The sequence below is a fragment of the Canis aureus genome, chromosome 26 (assembly GCF_053574225.1).
Source record: "Canis aureus isolate CA01 chromosome 26, VMU_Caureus_v.1.0, whole genome shotgun sequence".
Lineage (NCBI taxonomy): Eukaryota > Metazoa > Chordata > Mammalia > Carnivora > Canidae > Canis > Canis aureus.
The window spans coordinates 18,239,636-18,265,912 of NC_135636.1; the positions used below are offsets into that span (position 1 = coordinate 18,239,636).

General features: G+C 38.3%; 1 protein-coding gene across 13 annotated transcripts in view; it reads right to left on the minus strand.

Annotated features, from left to right (window-relative positions):
• PLCB4 (phospholipase C beta 4) overlaps positions 1-26,277 on the minus strand; it is a 418,936-nt gene that overhangs the window by 34,900 nt on the left and 357,759 nt on the right. For all 13 annotated transcript variants that reach the window (XM_077872231.1, XM_077872230.1, XM_077872235.1 and 10 more), the window contains 6 exons: positions 26,163-26,214; positions 18,490-18,592; positions 16,579-16,743; positions 14,069-14,273; positions 1,164-1,252; positions 413-563 (listed from right to left, as the gene is read on the minus strand). In XM_077872231.1, the coding sequence (XP_077728357.1) occupies positions 413-563; positions 1,164-1,252; positions 14,069-14,273; positions 16,579-16,743; positions 18,490-18,592; positions 26,163-26,214 (765 nt within the window). The remainder of the gene's footprint in view (positions 1-412; positions 564-1,163; positions 1,253-14,068; positions 14,274-16,578; positions 16,744-18,489; positions 18,593-26,162; positions 26,215-26,277) is intronic.

A 26,277-nucleotide genomic window follows, 5' to 3' on the forward strand; every position in this document is an offset into this window, starting at 1 on the left:
GGTTCATGAGCCCACTACCTGTCCAGATTAGTGTGTATAGTGGTATCCAGAAGACTGTGGGGATATCCAGAAGACTGTATGGTATCCAGAAGACTTGGCAGAAGTTACTGTGTGGAAGTTCTTTTCATTAAGGAGACTGAATTTAAACATTTTCTAAAACCATGGATATTGTACCCAGTGCCCCAAGGGAACCTAGCAGGGGATCTAGCAGATGACAAAAATGTTGACTCCCTGTTAAACACTCAGAGAAATTCAGCAATTTGTCCAATCTATAAGAAAACATGTTGTTATTGAGTCTTGCAGGGCAGTGAAAATTGACTGAATTAGCAATTTTAAATAACTTTATAAAAGACTCTTCAAAAACAGTCTAAAATTGCAGAACAGATAAGGAGCCCAATCAGCTCCCCTTTACCTTTCTTGGCTTCCACACCAGACCCCATGGCTGCTGTGGTGGTTGGTCTGAGCTCGGAGCTGCTCTGTGGGGTCACATTTGCTTTGGCAGTGTTGGCTTTTCCTTTCTTGTCATTCTTAGAAGTATCGCTGGGCACATCTGCTATGTCACTCTGGAGCAGAAATGTTTATATTAACCTAAATGAAAGCCACCTCACATTCAACTGTCTTGCACTTTCTCTATTTTACTGAATCCAGTTTGAACCACTCATTATCTCCCCTACAAGTCTCTTAATGGATCATTGCCTGGCAGGAGAAAAGATTACATGGTTTTCTCAGGCTGAGGCAAAAGATGAAGCCAAGGAAAAAAGATGCAACTCTTTTACATGAAGGATATGGTACAGGGAGCTTTAAAAACAAAGAACAAACAAGTATGCACGAAAATGGGAGAAGGCTGGATGCAAGATTGGTAAACAACAAAGAAACATAAATCTCAATTTCACTAATTCACTGAATTGGGTTAGCTAGTATTTTAGTGTATCACAAAAGCATCTTGTATCTTAAACATTCCTAAAAGCACTATGATTTCCATTTCATTTATTAAACATGCTATACTTTTAAGACACTTGAAACTATTTTGTTAAATTGATAAATTCAATTTCAAAAACACTCTTCAAGTTTGCTATATCCATTTGTTACTTTGTCTTGCTCTTGTAATCACTGACCACTGAACTTCCCCACGTGGCTCTCTTTAGTCAACCATTGCTACTTACAGTTTCAATGCCCATAGCTCTCATTTGGTCTGCTCTCTTTTCTGTAATGGAAAGAAATTTCTTTGGATCTGATAAAGCATCCACAATATCTGGAAAAAAAAAAAAAGTCAGGTGGCTTTGATTCTCTGTTTTACCGTTAACAGCCAAGAAAATTCAGCTAATAAACAATTCATAATCCTGGATCCCCGTTATGTCTTCTGTTAAGTACTTGCTCCTAGGATATATGACAAAGTTAGGAAAGCACAGCCTTTTACAGAAAACAAAAAATAAGTAGGGCAAGGATCAAAGGCCAGATGACTTTCTATTTTCTCTTTGGTTTTTGCCCAAATAAAGATGACAGGGTAGCAGAATAAGGCAAGTGAATTGTCTTGGGTTCTTGACTATTTACTTGTGTGACTTTGAGCAGGCTGATTCATGTTCCCAGTTGAGTTTCTTCATCTGAAAGTTAGGGTACTACCCACTCTGAAGGGGTGCGATGAGTACTCAATGAGATGATAAATGTAAACAGTACTTGTAACAGTAGACACAGCTGGTATCTAAGTCTTAGTTTTAGCTAAGAAGGCTAATACATATTTAAAGCCAATTTTGGTTCCATGATAGTAGAAATGTAATATTTCTCCAACATACTCTCAGCTACCCCTTGTAGTTAAAAAGGTAAGAGTTCATGTTTATATAATGTCATTTGAAGAGCCCAATGGGTACTTTCCAGCAGAATCTCTCATAATTTTGCATTATTTACCAATACTATAGAAGTAATATTTATTCTCATCACCTTAAAACAGTAGTTAATTTACAATTTTCAAAAACTCTATGTATATTGGGGATCCCTGGGTGGCTCAGCGGTTTGGCGCCTGCCTTTGGCCCAGGGTGTGATCCTGGAGTCCCGGGATCGAGTCCCGCGTCGGGCTCCCGGCATGGAGCCTGCTTCTCCCTCCTCCTGTGTCTCTGCCTCTCTCTCTCTATGTCTATCATAAATAAATAAATAAATCTTTTAAAAAAACTCTATGTATATTAATTTCCTCCAGTAAAATCACCATCCTAATTACAGTCTTAAGATGATTTTCTCAGTTGACGGTTTTTCCTTTTATAATAGAAAATAATACAAGCATATAATACACATTCAAACATATAAAATGTAAAAATCTCCTCTCCTGACAATCTTATACGTAGTATATACTGTTATCCATTTCTTGTAGCCTTATTTAAAAATAAAACAAAACAATAATTCCAAATGGGTTCACAGTTTTCTGCATCTATTTTTTATTTTAAACTTTACATATCTTGGAGACACTTCTTTATCAGTAACATAGATCTACTACATTACTTTTAAGGGCTGCTTAAATATTCCATTTTCAGAATGGTTATAATTTCTTTAACAGTCTTCCCTATTAGAGACTGTTAGATTACTTCTAGTACTTTGTTATTATAAAGAGTACTGTAGTGAAGATCCTGGAATGTTTAAATCTCAGAGCAGGCATCTTCAGTGTCCATAGCTTGATGCCTAGAGGTTAGAATGGTGTGTAAGGGTATTTGTCCTATCAGTAGTAGTATTGCCAAGTTGCCCTCCAAAGAAGTTTCATCAATTTATTTTCTCCTCCAGGGGTGTTATGAGAAGGTCTGGACCTAGTTATTACTTATGTCCCTAAGAACTCCTTGTCTCCTAATGGGGAATGTGACCAAATTAGCTCTTAAATCTTGCTTAGGAAAAATGACAGATAATCATTTTTTGGAAGTCAAATTCTAAGAATATATTTACCTACTTTAAGTCTAAATTATGAACATTTTCAGGCATATGCAAAAGTAGAGAGAAAAGTAAAATAACCCTCCATATACAGATGAAGCCCTAACAGTTATTAATAGTCTGCTACATTTCCTTTATCTGCCATCCTCCCCTTTTTCCTTTCTTTCTTCTCTCTGCTGACACATTTTGAGGCAAATTCCAGACATTATAACATTTCATTCCTAGTTACTTCTCTATGCATCTCTAAAGAAGGACATTTTCTTTCATAACCAACCATACCAGCATCGTATCCAATAGAGTTGGCAGTAATTCCTTAGTATGAATATAATGAATGGCCCATCTTAATATTAGTATTTCCCCTATTTACAATTCATTTGTTTGAATCAAGATATAAAGCCCATACTTGGGTCTCTGATAATGATGTCTCCTAAATTCACTTTAATCTAGAGTAGTCTCTGCTACTATTTATTTTTCATAATGCATAGATTTGTGGAGAAGACAGATCAGGTATCCTATAAAATGTCCCAATCCTGAATATCAATGCTTCCTTGTTGTGTCATTTAGGCTTGAATTTTCTCTTTTTGTAAGAATACTCCAGGGGAGATCCTGTGACACGGATCTCCGTGTCATGTGGGTCACGTGGAAGCAGAAAAAGCCTGGTTGCCCCACTTGTCCTGGTGCTAAACTGTGTTGGCTCAGAACTTTCACTCAATCTGTGTCTGACTCCTAGAGGCCTCCTCCTTACACCTGTACACACTGTGCCCACTGAACCCCTTGCCCTTCTCTGGAGAAGACCTACCTGGTGTAAGCTTCCCTGCACTCTCCCACGTTGGATATGCTTTGCCTTGGCTTCCCACTGCATAGCTCAGTCGATGAGCCACAGTGCTGGCTTGTTAGGTAACAAGTACTTGCTTATCTTTAATGATATATAATCAGTTTGAGGGTCTGGAATGTATGGCATTTTTGGGTGGTTACTGGTAGTCCTTTTAGTAGGAATAACAGATAACACTTTAATCACTTCCAGCCGATTATAAAACCAATTAAGCAAGATCTTAAAGTGTGAAATTACCTGTTAATCCTTCTATTTTTTAATAATAAATTTATTTTTTATTGGTGTTCAATTTGCTAACATACAGAATAACATCCAGTGCTCATCCCGTCAAGTGCCCCCCTCAGTGCCCGCCACACAGTCACCCCCACCTCCCGCCCTCCTCCTCTTCCACCACCCCTAGTTCGTTTCCCAGAGTTAGGAGTCTTCCATGTTCTGTCTCCCTTTCTGATATTCCCTACCCATCTCTTCTCCCTTCCCCTCTATTCCCTTTCACTATTATTTATATTCCCCAAATGAATGAGACCATATAATGTTTGTCCTTCTCCTACTGACTTACTTCACTCAGCATAATACCCTCCAGTTCCATCCACGTCGAAGCAAATGGTGGGTATTTTTCATTCCTAATCTGTTAATCCTTCTAAACTAACAAAGCTACTTTCATTTCTGTATACTCTTGTGTCATTTTTTCCACCCAAATACATATTTTATATGGTTTACTTAAAATTATAGTCTTTTTTTTCATTTTCGTTTGGTTATCCCCATATAGTTTTAAAATCTACTTTTATTGAATGATAACATTCCATTGAGTTCATGTACCAAACTATTCTCTACTGCTAGATATTTAGATGAACTTTCAATTTTTTTTATAAAAGATGACTTTGCAAGAAATATATTAATGCAAAAAAAGATATATCATTTCCTTTATCAGAAAATTTGTGGTTCAGATACGTAAGATAGCAACTTATATACTTGAGCATTACTAACAAAATTTGTTCTTGATAAGCTTTAAAATAGTTATCTAAGAATAATTAATGGAAGGGATGAGTATTAAGAAAATATAGCAGAATTATGACAGTAGACTAAGTTGAGTAATGCCTTTCAAAATTCATGACCACCCAGGACCTCAGAACATGACCTGATTTATGAGTAGGGTCTTTGCATATTCAATTAGTTAAGGATTGAGATCGCACTGGACTTGGTTGGGTAGGCTCTAAATCCAATGATTGGTGCCCTTGTAAGATGAGGAGCGGACACCCAGAGACTAAGAGGAAAAAGGCTAGGGGATGACAAAGACAGAGAATGGAATAATGCAGCTACAAGTCAAGTAATGCTAAGGACTGCCAGGAGCCACCAGGAGCTAGAAAAGGCAAAGAAGGATTTCTCCAAGAGCTGCCAAATCTATGATTTTAAGCTTCTAGTCTCCAGAACTGTCAGAAAATAATTTTCTGTTGTTTTAAGTCTTCCAGTTTGCGGTAATTTTTTTTTTTTTTCCAGTTTGTGGTAAATTTGATTACCAATGGTAAATGAGAAAAAAATTTGTTTTTTGTTTGTTTGTTTCTTTAAGGAGACAGAAGTTTATTGAATACACTGCAAGGGAGTAGCAGGCAAAACAGCAAAGGAGAGACTGTGCCATGAGGCGGTAGTGAGGGGCCACAGTTATAGGGCAGAGTGAGGAGGTATGGGAATGTATGGAATATCCCCCCTTTTTTGGTAACTGTCCCTGGTTGTGAGTAGCCCATTGGTTAGTTAGGGCCAATAGCTATTTTGAGGTAGGTTACTTAATAATGAGCCTGTTTGTATCAGGTGTGGGCCCTTTTTGCCTTGCTCAAGGCTCCACTGCTCAAGTATGTTACCTAAAAGTGGCCTCTACATTATTCCTGACAGATTGACAGTGACAAATCTTTGGTATTTGGGTGGAGTTCTCCTCTTTAGTAGCTTCTTCCTACTGTCTGAGGGGCAGAGAGATGTCCCTACCCATGGATCAACATTGGTGGTCAGTTGGGAATTTACATGTAGGAATTGCAAAAGGCAGAGGCAGCCAAATCCAAGGTAGATCATATATACAAATTTCCCTGAATAGAAAGGATCATCTGTCTGCTTGAAATTACGGCAGCGAAGGAATCTTTTCTTGGGCATATCTTTCAAATAAAGTAGGGTTTCTCATTGTTAACAAGAAGCATCCATCAGCCCCTGGAGACCTCTCAAGGACCCATCATGGTTTGATCAAAGAATACACTGAATCTCAGAGTATTCTTCCTATTTCTTGTAGCAATATCTTGGTTCCACCCTTGAGGGTTGATTCTGCACAATTCTGACCGAGAATATAGGTGCTCACTATGACCTTTCAGGGGGATCCTCCTGTGTATTGGAGGAATGCTCTGGCTAGTTATAGTCCATGTAGTTCTGTATTCCACAGGACAACCCCCTGTGGGGAATAAAGTTTATATGCTGATCAATATTGACTCATGTGCTAGGCGTGTCTAGAACAGACCACACTGACCTCCTAACAGGGTAGTGACCTGTGCACACAAGCCTCTGATTCTACAGAACCCCCAGGATGAGCTGAAACTTCTTGGATGCCTGGAGGCCATGGCACAGACTCTGGAAACTTTCTTTTTAAAAAAGGAACCAATCTGCCTTTTCCCATTTTCTTCTTTCTTCTGGACTTAACAGAAGTTTTACTTATTTGTACTTAAAAAAAAATCTATTTCTAGGTTTAGCACCATTTCCAAAAGTTTGGACGCTCCTGGTGAACACTTTCCATGTATATTCGTTTTTTTCTCCTCCTTCGCTCCTACCATTCCTTCCTTCCCCGTTTTCATACAGAGTTGAAAGCATCACTTTAAGAATCCCCCAAAACTGAAAAGATCATAGCAATTCCTCAGTACAGACTTCCAGATACTTGCTGGCTTTTCAGGGATCTCTGTCTTTTGTTTGCTTCTTTAACTGTTGCTTTTCAAGACATTTCATTTGGGTGCCTTGGTAGTGAGCACCAACCGTGGCACCTAGATGGCTTGGATCCGTGTGCTCACTCTTGGCTCTGGTTCTCTCCTGTTCTCCACTCCAACCTTTCTATTTTATCAAGAGGTAAAGCCAGCAGAAAAATATATGTTCCCCTAATGGCTACAAAGTGATGCTAATAAAGATCAACAAATCCCCTAATTATGATTTTAGATGAGGTCTTTTGGCTTCCACCAAATGATTAAGCATTTCCCAAACTGCTTTTCTAGAATGTGAAAAGATACACTAGGTGTGGTGGGGTAAAGATCCTGTGGTAAAACTGGGAAATGCTTATGTGTTCCCCTCATCTCTGGATCTGCAGTACATCCCAGGGAATGCAATCAGGAGCCTGTTTCAATTCTCCAAGCCAGGCAACTCCTGAAGCTATTTCACTATAACCCATCCTGCCCCCCTTCTCTGGAGCTTTTCTCCTTGGTGTTCTTACCAGCATTTTCTGTAGTTCAAAGGAAGCCATCAAAATAGATACCACTGCAAATGCAAATCAACTTTTCAACAAATATTTGATAGAATAAAGAGTCTTAGCATCCACAAAGGAGAGGACAAAATGGACCGACTTAAAAACGTGGCAGGACATCCTGAGATCACAGCCCAGGAATGGCATCTTAATTAATGATGCTCCTCCTGGAGGATTACATGATGCAAGGATCAGCCTACTCTCTTTCCAGAAGGTTTGGAAAACAACCCTGCGAAGATGTTGGGCAGGGAGAACGAGAAACACCCACCTCCAGCCCCCATGATGTATCTTTAATTACAAGGCAGGCGGAAAGGGGAACTGGCAAATAAACAAAGGGCCACTTCATCTTTGCCTGAATTAAATAGCCTAGGTGCCCAACAGGAAACAAAACCTCCAGCTACAGAAGCAGTGAAGAGCACAGCTCAAGGAACCGATGCTTAGCAGCTCACGCAACCCATCTTGGAGCGACATTTAAATTTAATGCCGATGGGCTAGGTATTCTGGAAGCATGGCATCATGCTATTTGTTCTCCTTACCACTCGGTGATAATAAAAGATATATAAATGATCAAACCCATCAAAAGCAACAGTGGGTGGGCCAAAAGAAATTCTAACACTCATTTAATTGCCATCTGCTTTGGAACTGCTTCCCATCACCAGCAGCAGCAGCTCGCAGTGATAAAGCCCCTGCAACGGGTAAGTGCTGATGTTCTCAGCATTTGCGCCTACAGATAAGGGAGCAAAGACAACCCCAGGACTCTGGGGCTCACAGGATTTGACAAAGGAAATGTCATCTTAGCACCCAACCTAGCGCTTCTCTTTCATGTAGGAGTGTGGGGGTAAACAAGAGAGCTGTTTTATGCCATGTTCAGTAGAAAAATGATACTGAAGAAATGAAAGTCCTTTTTATCCATTCCTAGTCATCTGTTTCCAATGTCACTTTTTTTTTTTTTTTTTTAATGTGGAAGTTTGGTTTCTGATAGTTGAAACATCATCTCTCTCCTTCAGCCCAGAAATGTTTTACAACTACTGGGCTTAGGAACAGAACCATTTGTGGAGAATGCTCAGAAGTGCCACCAGCCTTCTTTGCTCTGTTTTCTTGTATGTTGGGAGCTTTTATTCTACAGCAATGTGGAGGAGAAGCAGTTGCACTAAAATCCCCTGCCTCCTGACATGGCAAGGAAAGAAAATGGGGAACTGACAGGAGACAAGCTGGGTCAGGGTAGAAAATACTGGATCTAACCCAAATCATGTTGGGAGGGAACTGGGCAGCCCAGAGTTCAAAGCTTCTAAAGATCACCATATGCAAGATGGTAAAAATAGTTATGGCAATTGTAAAACTACCAAACGTTCTCCATCAGGAGGGATTTCTCATCCTCTGGTGACCTCACAGCACAGAACCCCAATAAATAAGAGACCCAAAGCTCCTGCCAATGCCCAAGCCCTTCCTAAGGAATTGTCTTAACTTGGAAAAGCCTTTTTGGAACATTTTTCTTGTTTCTATAAAATGATGCCACCCACCTGATGTGACTGAGATTTAAGATACATTTAAAAATCATACAGAACATTGAGTTGCTGATGCTTAAAGAAAATCATGGTAAAATTACTAATGCATTAGAACTCTGAAACTTTCTAGTAGGCACAGAATTAAAAGATTTTTCTTATGATGATGAATTGCTTATGACAAAACAGTTTACTTTGGCAAAGTAAAGGGCAAAGTTGGAAAGAAGAAAATAGAAACAATGGATTTTTCTTGAGTTTGCTACAAATAAATACAAATGAAAAAAAGTTAATGGAAGGATTGCTGTGGTCAGACACTGCTCCTAAGCTGTGGGGCTCAACCAGTGTCCTCATATATCTGCTAAGTGGCCTCAGTGAAACAGCATTCTGTCAGGCCAAGAAAAATAGACAGTGTTTGAATCCTCAATCATTACCTTCATAGAAGTTTATCTAGACATTGCGATATATTTGAGACTACTTTGGAAATTATGAGAGAGAGAGAGAAAGGGAGAGGACTTTGGAGTAAATTAAGATTTGAATTAAACAATTACTTAAAAAAAGAAATAGCTCAATTAAAAAAAAACAAAAAATAAAAAAAAAAACCCACAAAGGGTACTAGAGAGTATTCTTCAGGAAAAGGAATGTAAGTGACCAAGAAACACATGAAATGGGCTTGAGCTGACTCATAATTGTAAATATACAAATTAAAACAATGAGATACCACTTTTACTGCCATTATTGAAAAAAAAAAGGGAGAACTTTTTAGAATCCAGAATTGGCCGTGGTGAATCAGAGTAGGCAGTCTCACAGATAATGGGTGGGAGTACGTACTGATCCAACCCAAAGGGCTGGATAAAGAGAGAGTGGTATATACACATACTGGAATAGCATACAACCTTTAAAAATAATTTAAAAGCCTTATATGCATTGGCAGGAATGTTCTCCAAGATATAGTTGTAAATAAAGCAAAGCATAGAACAGGGTGTATTATATTATCTTTTGGAGTTAAATTAAAAAGGAAATATATATGTGATACATACACATATACATATACCCTGTACATTTGTGGATATACATATTTATTACACATATACAGATATGCTTTATGTTTTATAATCTTATGCTATTTTAAGACACTCATGTCTTTCTTTTATTTAAAATGTTATCAAAGAACTATCTAGGTAGCAGGATAATTTTATTTTATTTTTTTCTAAATCCAAAATAAAACATATATATATAAACTCTCCTTTTTGCTATATTCATATTACACAGTTATTATAGAAAAATAGGGCAAATACAATTTTTAAAAATTGCCAGAGGTTACATATGCTTACCTAAATGATCCAGAAGTAATAAGTAGAGTCCTGCCATATGGGATAGTGTGTTCCCTGTGATATTCCTGGAAGTTGTCCAGTGCAGTGGGTCAGCTCCTCTAAATCCTCACCCTCCCCCCATTCAAAGAGATAACTACTCCTAAAGGTGGGTTTATATCCTACTAGAATTTTTTGTCTACTTTATGTGTATGTATAAACAGATAACTAAGGGTCTTCATGAGTAATAATGGGATCTTTGCAATTTACTTTTTCTCTTCATAATAAATCACTGTCATCTTTCTATTATGAACACTGAGATCCAAGTCATTATTTTTAATAGATGCATGGTCTTCCACAGAATGGCCTTCCATATTTAACCAATTTTAAAAGTTGAGATTTCATTAGCTTAATCAGGCATAAGAGATCTTACTTCTGTAATTAATCGAAACTTGTGAAGTGATTTTAGACAAACTGACCCACCTGAAAGCTAAGAAAATATAATTTACCAAATTACTTAGTGTCCTGAAAATGTGAGTATTTTAAGGTGCCAAAACTTCAACAAGAAGAGCATACCTCTCTTGCTAAGTAACACTAGCTTTTCAGGATGCATCCTCAAACATGGACCAGAACTTTTCAGCTTTAGCATCATATACTCTGTGTTCCAGCTTTCTCAGAATAAGTATATAAGTTCAGCACTTTTCTTATCAAGGCCTTGGCCTGGCTGCTTCCCTGTCTAGAGAGAATACTAGTTTACTTCTCTGCTGTGCGTCATCTTTCAAGGTTCAAAGAGCCACGCCCTCCTCAATCCCATTCTGATTAAGCACTTCTTTGTTAAATGCTCTAAACACCCTCTGGGGTACTACCCTATGGGCACTTATAAAATAAATTACACTTATTTATGTAAATGCACATATGTACATGTGTACAGGGTTGGAAAACTCTTGAGGATAAGCGTAGATGACTTTTTCAACTTTGTAACTCTTACCCATAGAGTAGGTACTAAATAAGAATTGGCTACATCTTTTCCTTTGAGAAAAACATTTTAAATCAATATACTAAGAAATTGTTTTTACTGATTGAACTAGTGTATGTTAACAAAAGTTATATCTCATACACTGCTGATAGGTTATTTGGCAATCTGTATCTAAAGCTTTAAATATACATACAACTCCTTCCACTTTAAAGATTTCATTTTCAGGAAATGATCATGTGTATTTCCACAGCTCTACATTTAGGGTTCCCAGGCACAATACTTTTTATAAGAAAAAAATGGAAATGATTTCAATGTTTATCAATAACGAAACTGTGGATAATACATAAAATGGAATCCCATGCAGATAATAAAAATATTCTCTGTCAAGAGGAAATAAACTCTCAGAAGTAATGAGTCCAAAAGACTATGTACTATAAGATCCATTTAATTAAAATAGAAATGAAGTTGGAAGTAAAGGGACCAATATGGCAACAGAGCTCTCTCTGGGTGGTGAATTTAAGGATGACCCTTTTATTCTTTGTGTTGGGAGAATCTCTTTCTGATACATATATTCTCTATTGTGCCCTTTTTAAAATTAAAGATTGTTTTAATTTGAGAAAGGGTGCATGTGAGCAAGCATGTGCACATGTGAGCAGGGGGAGGAGTGAAGGAGGAGAAGGGGAGGAAGACAGGGGAGAAAGAATCTCAAGCAGACTCTAGGCTGAGTGAGGAGCCCAAGCTGGGGCTCAGTCTCACAGCCCTGAAATCATGACTTGAGCCTAAACCAAGAGTTGGTTGCTTAACTGATGAGCTGGTCAGGTGCCCCTATTTTACCTTTTATAGAATAAAACCTACTAAACATATTTGTGGAATGAATAAATCCATATTATCTTTCTTCAGCCATATAAAAATCTGAGCTATGTATCAACAATTTACTTTTTCTTCCCTAGAAAATGCTGGCATGCAAGACTGCAGAGTTTCATTTTGAACTTCTTCCTATAGAATCAACATAGTCTCTCAATGTTCTAGGGAGCAAGGGCTCTATAGATTTCCTACTCTGCTGGCTCAGCATATAATTGTTCAGATCTGAATGTGGGAGATTAGTTATGCAGGTGGAACAAGGACAGCACACTGTGTAAGTCAAGAGGCCATAAAGAAAATCAGAAAGTTAGAAAAAGACGGTTCTCATATTCTTATATTGTTCTCCTAAGGGAAGTCCCTTATGTAAATCCTCGGTTTCTTTACATTCAAAAGAAATGACTGAAAATTTTGAATAAACAGTCTTTGAAAATCAAATTTCGGTTAAGACATCAACTGCGGAATCCCATCCATGATAACACAGTACAGAAATTTCAAAGGCTTCTGATAAAAAGTCATTACAGTGATACATTAGGAAAGAAATACATAAGACTATTTTTAAAGAGATTAATCTCTTTATGTAAAAATATATGAGACTATTTTAAAGAGATTAAGCGGAATCAATACATACACAAATAACAACATTAGGAATGAGCTGCCCTATAAATACAGACATTTTTTCAGCACAGACCTACATGCACCCACTTTCCTTCTCTACAACTTCCAGGCTCTATGGAGAGTGCTTGGCATGAAGAAGGAACTCAACAAATTAGTTCTTTCCCTTTTCTATTCCAATTGCCCATTTCCCTGGACTAAATTAGAGTATTCCATTTGAAAAGTAACCCATGCAGAGAGAAAACCTGTATATCTTCCACAATATTTGTTTCTACAGCCATTTCTAAAATGCATTAGGTATTATGCACTGCCTACTTTCTAAGCTCAAGTATGTGGAACATGGTGTAATTCATTCCAAGCAGCTGCTGATGCTTGGAAAGACATAATACAGGTCTCCTGTCTCTTTATTATCCACTTAACCAGCCCTACAGCACCCCACCCAGACTCTTTTATGTGCTCTTCTATCAGCTACAGTATGTTCTGGCTTCAAATATAGGCTTTCTTTTTAAATGAAAGGCAGAGGCGGAGGAGGAGGAGTGTCTTTACTCTGAATTTGGTAACTGCAAAAATCCTCATGGTTCACACTCTTCTTGAATCTGTAATCTGGTTGTTAAAGGTGAGGGTTAGAGAAAATCTGCCCTCCAGAGATACAAGCATTATTTCAAAAATCCCCATGAAATAACCCCACATTCCCCAAACAAAACTGTGATGTGTTCCAGCATACTACAGAAATTTTATCTGTATTGATAGCACATATACATCTGTGCACACATTTTTGAGCCTTGCTATGTCATGTACTATAATGATGAGCACTTCACAAGAATGCTATGAGGGAGGGAGTAGGAGTATCTTTACTTTACAGGACAGGGAATGAGAATTTGAGAGGTTGTCACTGTCCCAAGGTCATCCAGCCAGGAAGGAGAATTAGAATTTCCACCCTTCGTTAATTTGACACAATCATTCTGTTTCCTTAGGAGAATACAGAGGATCTCTGTCTTCCTTTAAATGTTTTTGGCTTAATTAAGGGTTATAAAAAGTAAATATATTTGGATGTAAGCAAAATCCTATGATTTGGTCCAGGTTTTGATTTCTCCCATTGATTACCTTAGTAAAACCAAAGGTAGTCTTCTGTGGATGGAGGACTGGGATGTGTGTGGTGTGTGTGTGTGTGTGTGTGTATGTGTGTGTGAAAACGAACTCTTTTAGAGGATTTGGAAGAAAATCCAGGCATGTTGATATTTGAGTTCAATTTAAACTAAAAATTTTAGTTCAATTTAAATAAAATAAATATGGTTCCATATTACTTATGTCTTTCTCTCCCTTTGGATGATGGTGTAAGTAAATCCTTCACAAACATATTTGTAAAAATTGATAAATGATATAAAATTACAATATTTTAAAATAAGAAAGAACCTTACAGATAATCCAACCTTGCCCTTTCCTTTCTACCTAGAAAACCTGAAGTTGCTCTCTATCCTTGATTTCTTCAAGGCTACAAGGATTGGCAGCATGGATAGGAACAGACTTTTTTTTTAACCATTGGTAAAATATTTTATAATCCTATAATTTAGGACTTCTGTACTCACATGTTTAACTTACCTCCAAATCCATCAGGCACATATGTTTTAAGAACAATATTGCAGAAAATTGTTGGCAGTGATAATGGTTTATTTCCCTCGTTTCGAAGGGAAATGTGTCGATAGCCTGCTTGGAGGCCATCCAGTGGAAGAATCCTCTGGCCTATCAGCCTATTGTTGTCGTCATACACTGCTATTCTCAAGACTGCCAGGTCAGGGAGGATTACCTGCAAAGAATGGTAGCTCTCATGGGTATTGTGGAAAGCAGCTTCCAAGAGGCCCAACTCTAGGAATCTGAACCATATCCACACTGTTCTTAAATATGCCTTGATGGTAAAAAGAAGCCCATGATAAGTTTGCATTCCTAAAGGATACTGTGCAAGCTGTAGTGTCCAAGCCATTGAGAAAGCAATTGAACAGGCTTCCTGGAAATCATCTCATCAAAACTTTTAGATGAAACATATGTGAAAGATTACTGGTCCAACCCTTGTGATCTTTCCACACCCCCATGCATAGAATGGACAAGCAAAAGGAGACACCGAGAGATCAAGTGACTTCCCTTAATGTCTTAGATCGAGACAGCTGGGCCTGGAATTGGGGCTCTTGCCTTTGAATCCTGTGGTCTGCCTCCTACTTGGGCTGCTTCTGACATCTAGCTCTGTCTGTCTTTAAGAATATGGAAAGTATCTTGAAGAAATGCTTTGTGTATAAAGGACAATGTATGTAGAAATTTGGATTCTTCCTTTTTCTTGCACTCCTCAGTTTTTAATATTTTGGGATATTAGATAGAATGAGATGGGGCACTTAGAAATGTTAATATATACTCAAGACATCTACTCTTGCCATCTTCAAAATGAGTAAGCAGACATAAAATCTGAGCTCAGAAAGCAGAATTCTGATTCAGATATCAAATAGCAACATGACAAAAAAAAAATCCAATGTTTTAAATCAAGAAGGACTACTCACAAAAAAAAAAAAAAAAAAAAGAAGGACTACTCATTGGCTAAGAATAACCAAGACATCTTGGCTAATCTGAGTACTATATCTAAAACTAGACAATGGATCAGTTGCCTATTTATGCCTAGAGGTTATAATTTAATCCAATTTTGTGAAGACGAAGAGGAGAAATCAAGCTAAAATTCATTCAACTTTATATTTACTCTATTGTTTCTCATTTGGTATAAGGGAGTTTGCCTTGTGAGACTAGTGCAAAGAACAAAAATATTAAAAACAAGAGAGAATAAAAGTGAAAGCACTTGGTACCAATGAAAAGCAATTTAACTTCTGAACAACAGTAAAGGATACAGAACTAGCATCTTGTTTCTGGGGCTAGTAATACTACACGTAAAACCAATTTTGATGTCTCCTTATTCAATAAAAACAAAGAATGTCTGAAGTCAACTTGCTGAATTTCTAGAAATGTGTCTAGGGATTATTCATTCTGCCAAAGAACACTGGTCATATATATATATATTAAAAAAAAAAAAAGAAACCTAGGAGGGGGAAGGCCCATGACAGCTATGTATGCAATTTTCATCCTACCCTGACTGTAGGAGAGAAGGTTGCAGTGTGGGTTGCATGGATAACGGTGCTCACATTACAGGGAGAGCCTTAATCTCACATTGGCTTATTTCATTGAATTACTGATCTTCTGTAATCTGGTTTCTGTAAACCAGTTAGTCTATTCTGAAACTGTTAATCCTCATTTTTGTTAAGATAAGAAGCCAATTATCTGTGTTGTAGGACATACAAATGGAGCAGAAACACCAGGAAACCTGTGGCTAATGCAGCAGCAAGAAACTATTTTGGTTAGGCTAACAGAGCAAGTGAGAGAGAAAAATAGCTGTATCTGGAGACAGCACTACCAATGCATGGATTTTTTTTTTTTTAATACATCTTATGCTGACAAAAGAGAAACAAAGGGAAAAATGATTACAAGATTTAAAACCGAATCATTACAGAGTATGATTGTGATTGGTCTTGAGATCAAGATACAGTATTAGGAAAGATCCCCTCCGCTGCTCCCTCCCCTCACCAACCCAAAATAGCACAAGAAGCACAGACTGGAGGGATGGCAACACGTACCAGACGTTCTAGAGGCACAGGACAATACCAACTAATCTATTTAAGGACATTTATTGGCCTTAGTTTTGGGTGCACCATCCTACCTGTCCTCTTGGCTAAAGGAGCACTGTAAGTTACCAGCTGCTGCCAGGGCAGAAAAGAACTCTCCAGTGTATGATGATGTCTACCAGTGAGGACATAGTCTAAGGAGATTGCACACCTGGAATGTAAGCATTGCCACACAGAAGGTGGGCTCCTTGCGGGAGGAAAGGAGAACCAAATGGACAAGGAGATAAACGGAGTAACAATCGTAAGACATCTAAAGTACTTATCCATTGGAAGAAGAGAAAAAGAAGAAATTTTGAGTTATATAATTGCCCCTATATCATGTAGTGTCTATGTCGTCTTTGTATTAACATGTGGCCCGTAGGTTAGCTGAGCAAGTCTGACACTTTGAAAATGCCCTACCTTCCGAAACACAAATGATTCTTCATTGTAAACTGGATTGAGTCCATTGTTCATCACCATGCGAGTTCGGAATTCCTTACGGATAGTGTCGGTGGGCAACCCATACATATCCACTTCTACGTACGTACCAATCTTCTTATCTGATAAAAACTGACCTGATATGACCTGCAGCAACACAGAAATATAGTGAGAGAGAAGTCAAGTCTGTGTAATGGTCAAGAGCAATGAATAATCTGGAAGTAAGAAATCTTTGGTTTATCTTCAGAAATTTTAATTATCAGTGGAAATAATGTATTCATTCCTTACTCAATTGAAAAATTAGTGAGCAACTACTCTATGCCAAAAAAAAAAAAACTGCTCAAGACAGAGGTTCTGCCTTTGACAACTGTCTATAAAAAGAAGAAAAAAATGATGAATCCTGTAATACAAAGAAATAACTTCCACAGCAGCTTAATTCCACTGAAATGCCCACATCTATGAAACAAAGTGATGGGTTGGAATATGGAATGGAATATGTCCCATTACAGCTCTGAAGTTCTTAATTCTTTTTTAAGTCTTGGAAAGAGATGCACTGAAGAAAAAAGCAATGCTACTATTTGTCTATTGGCTGTTATCCCTTACCAATATTGACATTGGTCAGTGCTATGTATTTGTAAAGACCAGCATTAAATTCCACCTATTATAAAGCCATGGACAGACTATTTTTCATTTACTTTCCAAAGGACTATAGACATTTAGCAGGGATTTTTCCATATATTGAATAGATCACAATTTTGAAAGTTTTTCAATGTAAAATTTGACAAACAATAAACTGTATATTTTAAAGTATACAATAAGGTCAGTTTTGACCTATGTGCACATCTGTGAAACTGTTACAGTTTTCACTTTTTCAGAATGTCGTGTAATTAGAACCATACAGTATATAGTATTTTTTTAAGATTTTATTTCTTTATTCATGAGAGACACAGAGAAAGAGAGGCAGAGACATAGGCAGAGGGAGAAGGAGGCTCCCTGTGGGGAGACCAATGCAGAACTTGATCCCAGGACCCTGGGATCACAACCTGAGCCGAAGGCAGAGGCTCAGCCACTGAGCCACCCAGGTGCCCCAGTGTGTAGTATTTTTATTTGCTTCTTTCACTTAGTAATATGCATGCAAGTTTCCGCTATGTGTTTTCATGACTTGATAGCTTATTTCTTCTCAGTACTGAATAATACCCCATTGTCTGGATGTACCATAGTTTATGTGTATCCAATCACCTATGGAAGGATATCTTGGTTGTCCTTTTCAGCGTAATTTTTGGCAATTACAAATAAAGCTGCTATAAACATTTCTTTTTTTTTTTTAATTTTTATTTATTTATGATAGTCACAGAGAGAGAGAGAGAGAGGCAGAGACATAGGCAGAGGGAGAAGCAGGCTCCATGCACCGGGAGCCCGATGTGGGATTCGATCCCGGGTCTCCAGGATCGCGCCCTAGGCCCAAGGCAGGCGCCAAACCGCTGCACCACCCAGGGATCCCTGCTATAAACATTTCTGTGTAGGTTTTTGTATGGATGTAAGTTTTCAATTCATTTGGGTAAATACCCAGGAGCACGATTGCTGGATTATAGGATAAGAGAATGCTTCCAAAGTGGTTGCACCATTTTGCATTTCCTCCAGCAATGAATCCTCTTGCTCCACATCCTCTACTAGGCACTTTTTTTGATCTGGTGTCTTCTGTTGAAAGTAGCTAATGGTTTTACTAGTGAACAAAATGTATCTCTTAGGGAAAAAAAGGAGAATCCCAAAGTTGAGAGCAACACATGGATTGTATAGAGTGACATTAAATATTTCAATGTGATTCCTTAAGGCTTTTCCAGGACCCCATCTGCACACACATTTTTACAATTCTGTGACAAGCAGGGGCCCTACCTGCACTGAGCAAGTGGCTGCAATAACCCCATCGACAGGCGTTTCAGAGAATGGATCAAAGGTTCGATCGGGCCGTCTCATGAAATCTGGTTTGAGGAGGTACCTGGTAGGACAAAAGCATAGAAAGAGTTTATTAGTTGCATTTACAATGACTAAAACCCTCATGCTTCAGGACATGAAGTACTCCCTCCCCCACCATCTCTAATTTAGGAGCTAGGCTTTTAGGCAGGGAATTCTAAGGGTTGAAGAAACTTTTCCTTTCCTAATTGGAAGAGAAGACAGAAAAGAAGGATGTTTTTAGATTTCAGGCTCAGTGACATCTAGAGTTTCCTAATACTATTATATTCTCTTGAAGTTTTTTATGCTGTGGATCTCTTTAGATAATTACTCTTATATGTACAAAATAAAATACAAAAAAAAACCCAATGAAAAACCATTTATATGAGCTATAGTTATTAAAATATGGAGAGTACATGATATTCTACTTTGTGTTTTAATTACTGCATTGAATTATGAGATAAGATGACAAGTTGATAACTGTAACTTCAAAGTACTGATATGCATAAAAATATGTTGTGAGATCTATAACAGTAACACTGTTAATATTAATGTAGATTGTTTTCTATGTTCACAGTCAAAAGAACCATGAAATTTTAGTTAGAGGCAGGTAAACATAAAGATGTAATTATTTCCCTATTTCTGGCCAGTGTAATTAGGCAAGAAAATGAAATAAAAGGTATCTATGGAAAGAAATAAGTAAAACTTCTTGTCACAGAGGACATGATCTTGTATATAGAATCTATTTAAGGAATCTACCCTAGGGAATCTACTAAAAAAATGATCAGGGGGCGCCTGGGTGGTTGTCAGTTGAAAGTCCAACTCTTGGTTTTGCTCAGGTCATGATCTCATGGGTCATAAGACTGAACCTGCACTGGGCTCCATGCTCAGTGAGGAGTCGCTTGAATATTCTTTCCCTCTGCCCCTCAGCCCCTCATACACTTTCTTTCTAAAATAAATGGAGAAATCTTTAAAAAAAAATGAGCAGAACTAGTAAATGAATTCAGCAAGGCTGCAGGACACAAAACCAATATACAAAAATCAATTTTATTTTTATATACCAGCAATGAAAAATCCAAAAGTGAAATTAAGAAGATTCCATTTATGATAGCATAAAAAAGAATAAAATACTTAGGAATAAATATAACAAAGTAAGTGCATATACTTTGAAAACTACAAAACACTGTTTAAAGATATTGAAGAAGATCTAAGTAAATGGAAAGACATCTTGTGTTCATGGATCAGAAGACAATATGGTTAAGGTGGCACCAATTCACCAAATTGATATACTGATTCAATCCCTATCCAAATCCCAACTGGCTTCTTTAGAAATTGACATGCTGATCCTAAAACTCAAGGACCAAGAATAGCCCAACCACCCTTAAGCAAGAAAAACAAAAGTTGAAAGTTTCGTAATTCTCAATTTCAAAACTTTCTACAAAGCAACAGTAATCAAGGCAGTACACTTGATTGGTGTAAGGATGCACATATAAATCAATGAGATAGAAATGGGAGTCTATAAATAAATTCATTTATCTTTGATCAGTTGGTTTTTGACAAGGATGCCAAGATTTTTCAATGGGAGAAAGAATATTCTTTTAAACAAATGTTGCTAGGACAACTGTAATGGCCACATGCAAAAGAATAAAATTAGCCCCTTCTCTCACGCCATATACAAAAATTAACTCCAGATGAATCAAAGACTTAAATATAAGAACCAAAATGGTAAAATTCTTAGAAGAAAAAGTAAGGATAAATCTTCACGACTTGGCAATGGGTCTCAGACATAGCATCAAAAGCACAAGCAACAAGAGAAAAAAGATAAACTTGGCCTTATCATAAAACTTTTGCACTTCAAAAGTCACTATATCAAGACAGTGAATATACAAGCCACAGAATTGGGAGAAAGTATTTGCAAATCATAACTATCTGATAAGAGGTTTGTGTCTACAATATGTCAAAAACAAATAACCCAGTTAAAAAATGGGCAGGTGATCTGAATACACATTTCTCCAAAAAAGAGAAACAAATGGCTGATAGGGGCACGAAAAGATGCTTACTTAGAATCATTAGTTACCAGGGATAACTGATAACTAATTTTGATTTGATAAGCAAATCAAAATCACAATGAGATGTTACACACACATTAGGATGGCTATAGTAAAAAAGTCAAACAGTTAAGTGTCGACAAGGACATAGAAAAATTGGAACCCTCATACATTGTCAGTGGGAGTGTAAAATGACACAGCACATTATAAGATAGTCTGGAAGTTCCTCAGACAGCTAAACAGAGTTGCCAAATGACCCAGTAATTCCACTCTTAGTATATAACCAAGAAAAATGAAAACATATCTACACAAAAACTTGTATGTGAATATTATAACAGCATTATTTATAACCAAAAGACAGAAACAATCCAAATGCCTATTGATAGATGAATGGATATATATAATATGTAGCATATCTATACAATGGGAACTTACTCAACAATAGAAGAAAATGAAGTACTGGTATCTGCTACAACATAAACCTTGAAAACATAATGCTAAGTGAAAGAAGGCAGTCCCAAAAGACGTATCACATGAATCCATTTCTATAAAATGTGCAGTATAGACAAATATAAAGAGAGAGAGTAGATGGCAGTTGCTTACATCTGGGAATAGGGATCAGGGGATCCTGGGAGGTAAGAGCACAAGGGTAGGAGTTTTCTTTTTGAGGTAAGGAAAATGTTTTAAATTGACCTAACTACACAAATGTCTGCCACCCTTATGCCCTTTTGTTATAGTCACATAATTACACCTCACCCAGATTCCATAACCCCCCAGTTTGAACTTGTATCAATTTGATCTCTCCAAGAAAAATTACTTTTGTTACAAAGAACTATAACCAAAGAGAAATTCCATACTAATATGAGCAGCAGGTAAGGGATGATAAAAGTACTTTCCCCAAAACTATAGGTTTACTTTTAAGTGTAAAAGAATCAAAATTAGGGGGATCAAATCTTTCCTATTCTTTAAAAGCATAACTTTTACTGAGTTTAACTCTAGATGATATCAAATTTATTATCTTTTAAAATCCAACCTAAAAGGATTCTGAGGTGTGATATTTCTCCTTAAGGAAAGATTCCAAGTCACATTTTTGTGGTTTTCACAAAGTTGTCATTTGTTGCTATCTTCTACGTTCCAACAAAAAAGTGTTAAAGAAAATAACGCCACCTTCGACTTAGAGATGTAATCATCAATGAAGAACCTCCAAGGGACAACAATGATTTTTAAATCAAGGATATAGAGAGTTTTCAGAATTGCTCAAATATTAAAGGTGATTTTGAACTTTCCCCTGTCTCCAAGAGAATGTAACCCTAAATGTTAGTTTAAAAGATGTCTAACTGCACAAAAGAGATGGTTTCCTGTGTTTACAGAGTTTTTGATTTAGGCCTTTTTTTGTGGCTAGTGTTAGCCACTGGAAAACATGATGATAGAGCAAAAGTTGAAGCCTTAGGATGGTAAGGAGATGAGAAACTACAATATTACGCATACTACTTCCAGGGGAGCCTACCAGCATCAGACATTAGCTCAGAGGGGAGATAACAGGTGATGGTTCTGGCTATCACAGGACAGGGAACATTTGGAATGAGGGATTCTGCATCCTGAGAACAACAGGGGCAGTAGTTTCCTGGAGACTCAGTACTCTCCATTCCCCAGAGCCATTTCTGAAGGCACCTTTCTCAACAAAAATACAAAATTGTGATACTGATGATTTCCTAGTGCCAAAAACATTCTTCCATGTTGCCTGCTTCCATATCTGCTTAGAAGAAAACTAATCTCTGAGAGAGTAAACTGATCCAAAATAAGAAATGCCAGGAGGAAAGGGTAAGAAAATGGAGTCTAATTTTCCAAAGCAGGCAACCTTTGGTGTAATGTATTCATTTTATGTACTTAAAAAATAAAAGAGAGCATGTAGAAGTTTGACAGGGCCACGAGGTAAGCCCTGGCCTGGGGCTGACCCTAGCTAGCTTGTCTTCAAGGTGTGTCTGTTCTGGCCTGTGGTGGCCTGCAATGCAGCAGACGCTGTCACTCACTAGTGGCTGTGTAGGTCCAGGGATCCCCAGGCACCAATGGGACCTGTGTCCCATAGGGCTCTCTGCTTGGTTTAATGCTCTTGCAGCCACCAACTTGAATTTCTTAATCTGTGAACAAGGAGGACTTCATTTTCATTTTGCATTGGGCCCCACAAACTATGTAGCCAGGTGTTTTTTGGCACAGAAAATAAATTCATTCCAAGAATCCAAGTCTGTGTGGTGGGCATGGGTATAAGCCAAAGCCAATGACAAGTGAAGGGACCTAAGGATTTTCTGTGGCCTTGGAAAGCAAGGGAGGAAGAGAAGGGTCTTCAGCTAGATGGGTGGACAGGAGCCATAAGAATCAGAGGGTGGGGTCATAAGGAAGGACAACCTATTTCATCACACCCAACGTGGCATCAATTGTTCAATAATCCATTATCTTCTTTACCAGCAAGAAAGCAAAATGGCTGACTATAAGATGTCATGGAATTCAAGACATGTTCCAATCTGAGAAAGTTTTTTTTTTAATCTTTTATTTATTTTTTTACGATTTATTTATTCATGAGAGACAGACAGAGACAGAGAAAGAGAAAGAGAGAGAGAGAGAGAGGCAGAGACACAGGCCGAGGGAGAAGCAGGCTCCTCACAGGGAGCCCGATGCGGAACTTAATCCGGGATCCTGGGATCATGCTGTGAGCTGAAGGCAGATGCTCAACGACTGAGCCACCCAGGCATCCCTAATCTGAGAAAGTTCTACAAAAAGTGTGCATCCTTGAATCCTACTAGTTTGGTATCGACCAATCTCAATTTCCTCTGAAAGCCTGCAGACTTGAAAAATGAACTTGCTCTATTTTGTTTCATTAGAAATTATAGAAATGCCACATTTGTACACTTTTGCTCATTTTTAAAATGAGTCTATCATAAACTACTGCTCACTTTCCTACTAAAAAACACACTTACTGAGCCCAATGGCACAGCCTCCCAAGAGATCAGCCCAGAGAGCAGACAGGAAATTCCACAAAGGTTCCCAATGTTTCATTAGTGTTGATGGATTCAGAGGGTGTCCATGCGCTTTGCACACTGATGTTCTCCATAAAGCAGCTACTGCTTGTCACCCTAAGCCTAAAAGGTACAGAATGCCTCTTTACGGAAGCCCAGTCTACAGACACACCATCAAGGAGTTTTTAACAAGTCCCTGTAGGTGAGTAGGAGAACCACAAGGGCAAGGTAGTGAAAGCCAGAGCTTCATGGATGCCCTCACTTCCTGGGAATGCATCCGGTGAGCCAGCCCTGTGACTACCAGCTATGACCACTCCATCACAGAAGAGCCGAGAAACAGACAACTGAGAAGATTTCTTCCCTCTTTCCTGTCAGTGATGACCTTTGCCTCCGGTTGGGCAAAAGGGAAGCCTGAGGGAATGATGACACATGACTGAATGCTACGGTCAATGCATCTCCAAGTTGGGCTGCCGAACTCAACAATCCTATTTTTCTAGCCCCTCTTACAGGACTTAGGTTTTTGGTCACATCACTCAAACACTTCAGCACAGAGTTCAGGCTAGAGGAGCACTGCCCTTGTCTGTGAATGCATTCTGAAAATAAACAGTGGTGCATAAAAGGAGACACTGAGGTGTGACTGGGTAGCCCAGTGGTTGAGCATCTGCCTTTGGCTCAGGGCATGATCCCAAGGAATCCTTCCTGGGATCGAGTCACGCATCAGGATCTCCAGGAGGAGCCTGCTTCTCCCTCTGCCTATGTCTCTGCCTCTCTCTCTGTATCCATCATGAATAAATAAAATCTAAAAAAAAAGAGAGACACTGATCATGTGAACCAGGGTGAAACAGAAAATCCTGCAAAGAAATGGAGCATACAGGTACAACTCCTGTTAGGACCTCTCTATCTGGAGACTGTTCCTCTCCCTGTGAAAGTATGGGCCATCGGACAGCTGAGGCAAAAAAGGGAAAACTTTAGTGTCATGGGGCCACAAGGAAGGTTCCTAGGAGGGAGCCCCGCCAAGGCTGATGTGTCTGGTATGAACCATGAGGGCCCTAGCTGCCTCCCTGAACTCTGTAAAGGCCCAATTTGGACAAAGCACTTAATGATTCTTGCCTGGCTTGTGTGTGTGATCCACCATGAGGTCCTAAGCTTTTCTTAAACCTCCCTGTGCACAGAAATTTGCAGTTTATGAAGTACCTTCAGATACACTCCTTTTTGTCCTTCCTGGGCTGCCGCCACAAACCCAATGTGATGAATTTTGTGGTCTTCATTTCATGGAGCACAAGATGGTGGCCCAGAATCTACCACAGATGCCAGGCAACTAGAGCTAGGGTGGAGGAGCTAGGGCTCAAAGCTGGGCTTTAGCCTGGAGCTTTTAGCCCCACACCACCACCACCCCCTGCAGCCTCAGCTTGCCCCTGGGGGTCCATCCATCAATCTCCTGGTTAGGAACGTCATGCATTAAACAACAACAGAGCTTTAAAAAAATTCTACAATGTGTATATTGTGGTTTCCTTCTGAATCGCATCATTTTTATTTCTTTCTGTAACTGACATTTAACGTATTGGTTTAAGGTATATGATTTTAATTTCTTTCAAAGCACACAGGAGAGGAAAATATCATGTACGTGCCAGCTATGCATGTGGTGGGTTACTCATGGGTGTAGACGAACTGGCAGAGAACCATCTGGCAGGCAGGAAGAGGTGTGGGTATGCACTCTGAACCCACGGCTGCTGAAAAATGTTATCTTGATTGGCTGGTTTTAGTGATAAAAATGAGGTATTCAACTAGAGAGGCCAAGAATTTCCCGACAGTAGTATTATGGATGGGATGGCTCTCCATTGGATTAATTTAGGGGCATGGGGACAGATGCAGGGATGAAAAACATGGCTACACAGTTTTTTCCTCTATAGAATTTAACTTCACAGTTTCATTTAACCTTTCAGTGTTCTACACTATGAAATTAGGGAATTAACATTTCCTATTTCACTCCTTGGTTCACAGATTTTAAAGAATGCCAGTTAAGTAAACTAGAACAATATTCAGAGCATTATTTCTTGATAACTGCTATTTACAAGACATGCAAAAGAATCAAGACAGGACAAAGTTTTCTTCCTAGGTGTATTAAATTCAAATCGACACCCACAACTTCATTATATGTTAAATCAACATAGAAGGAATTCCTCTATTTCTTAGGCAAAATAACATATATTTAATATCTATGTTTCCAGTTAATGTCCAAATGAGCAGGAATCATTATCTATCATACCTATACAAACTTCCACTCTTAAATTTAAAGCCAGAGAATTAAACTCTAGAGTGTGTATTATAAACTGCTTAACTTGTGGCTGATTTTTTTTTAAAACCCGCTTAGTAAACTGGGCAGATGAAGAATGTATACTTGCAAATATAATCTATCTAGGGATTTCAATTGTTTCTATCCCATCCCTCAAACTCAGCTTAAATTGGGCAGCCCCTAATTAAAAATGACACAGTTTCAATATAGCTGTAGTATGGAGTTCAGGAACAAGATGACAACAGTTTAAATCACATTACTCACCCACATGATCCATTATACTCAAATTTTCCCTGATTCAATTGCATCGCTAAATCTGTCAAGAGACAAAAATAATTTAGCATCTCATCTTCCTGGACAAAGAAAACCATGATGGGTG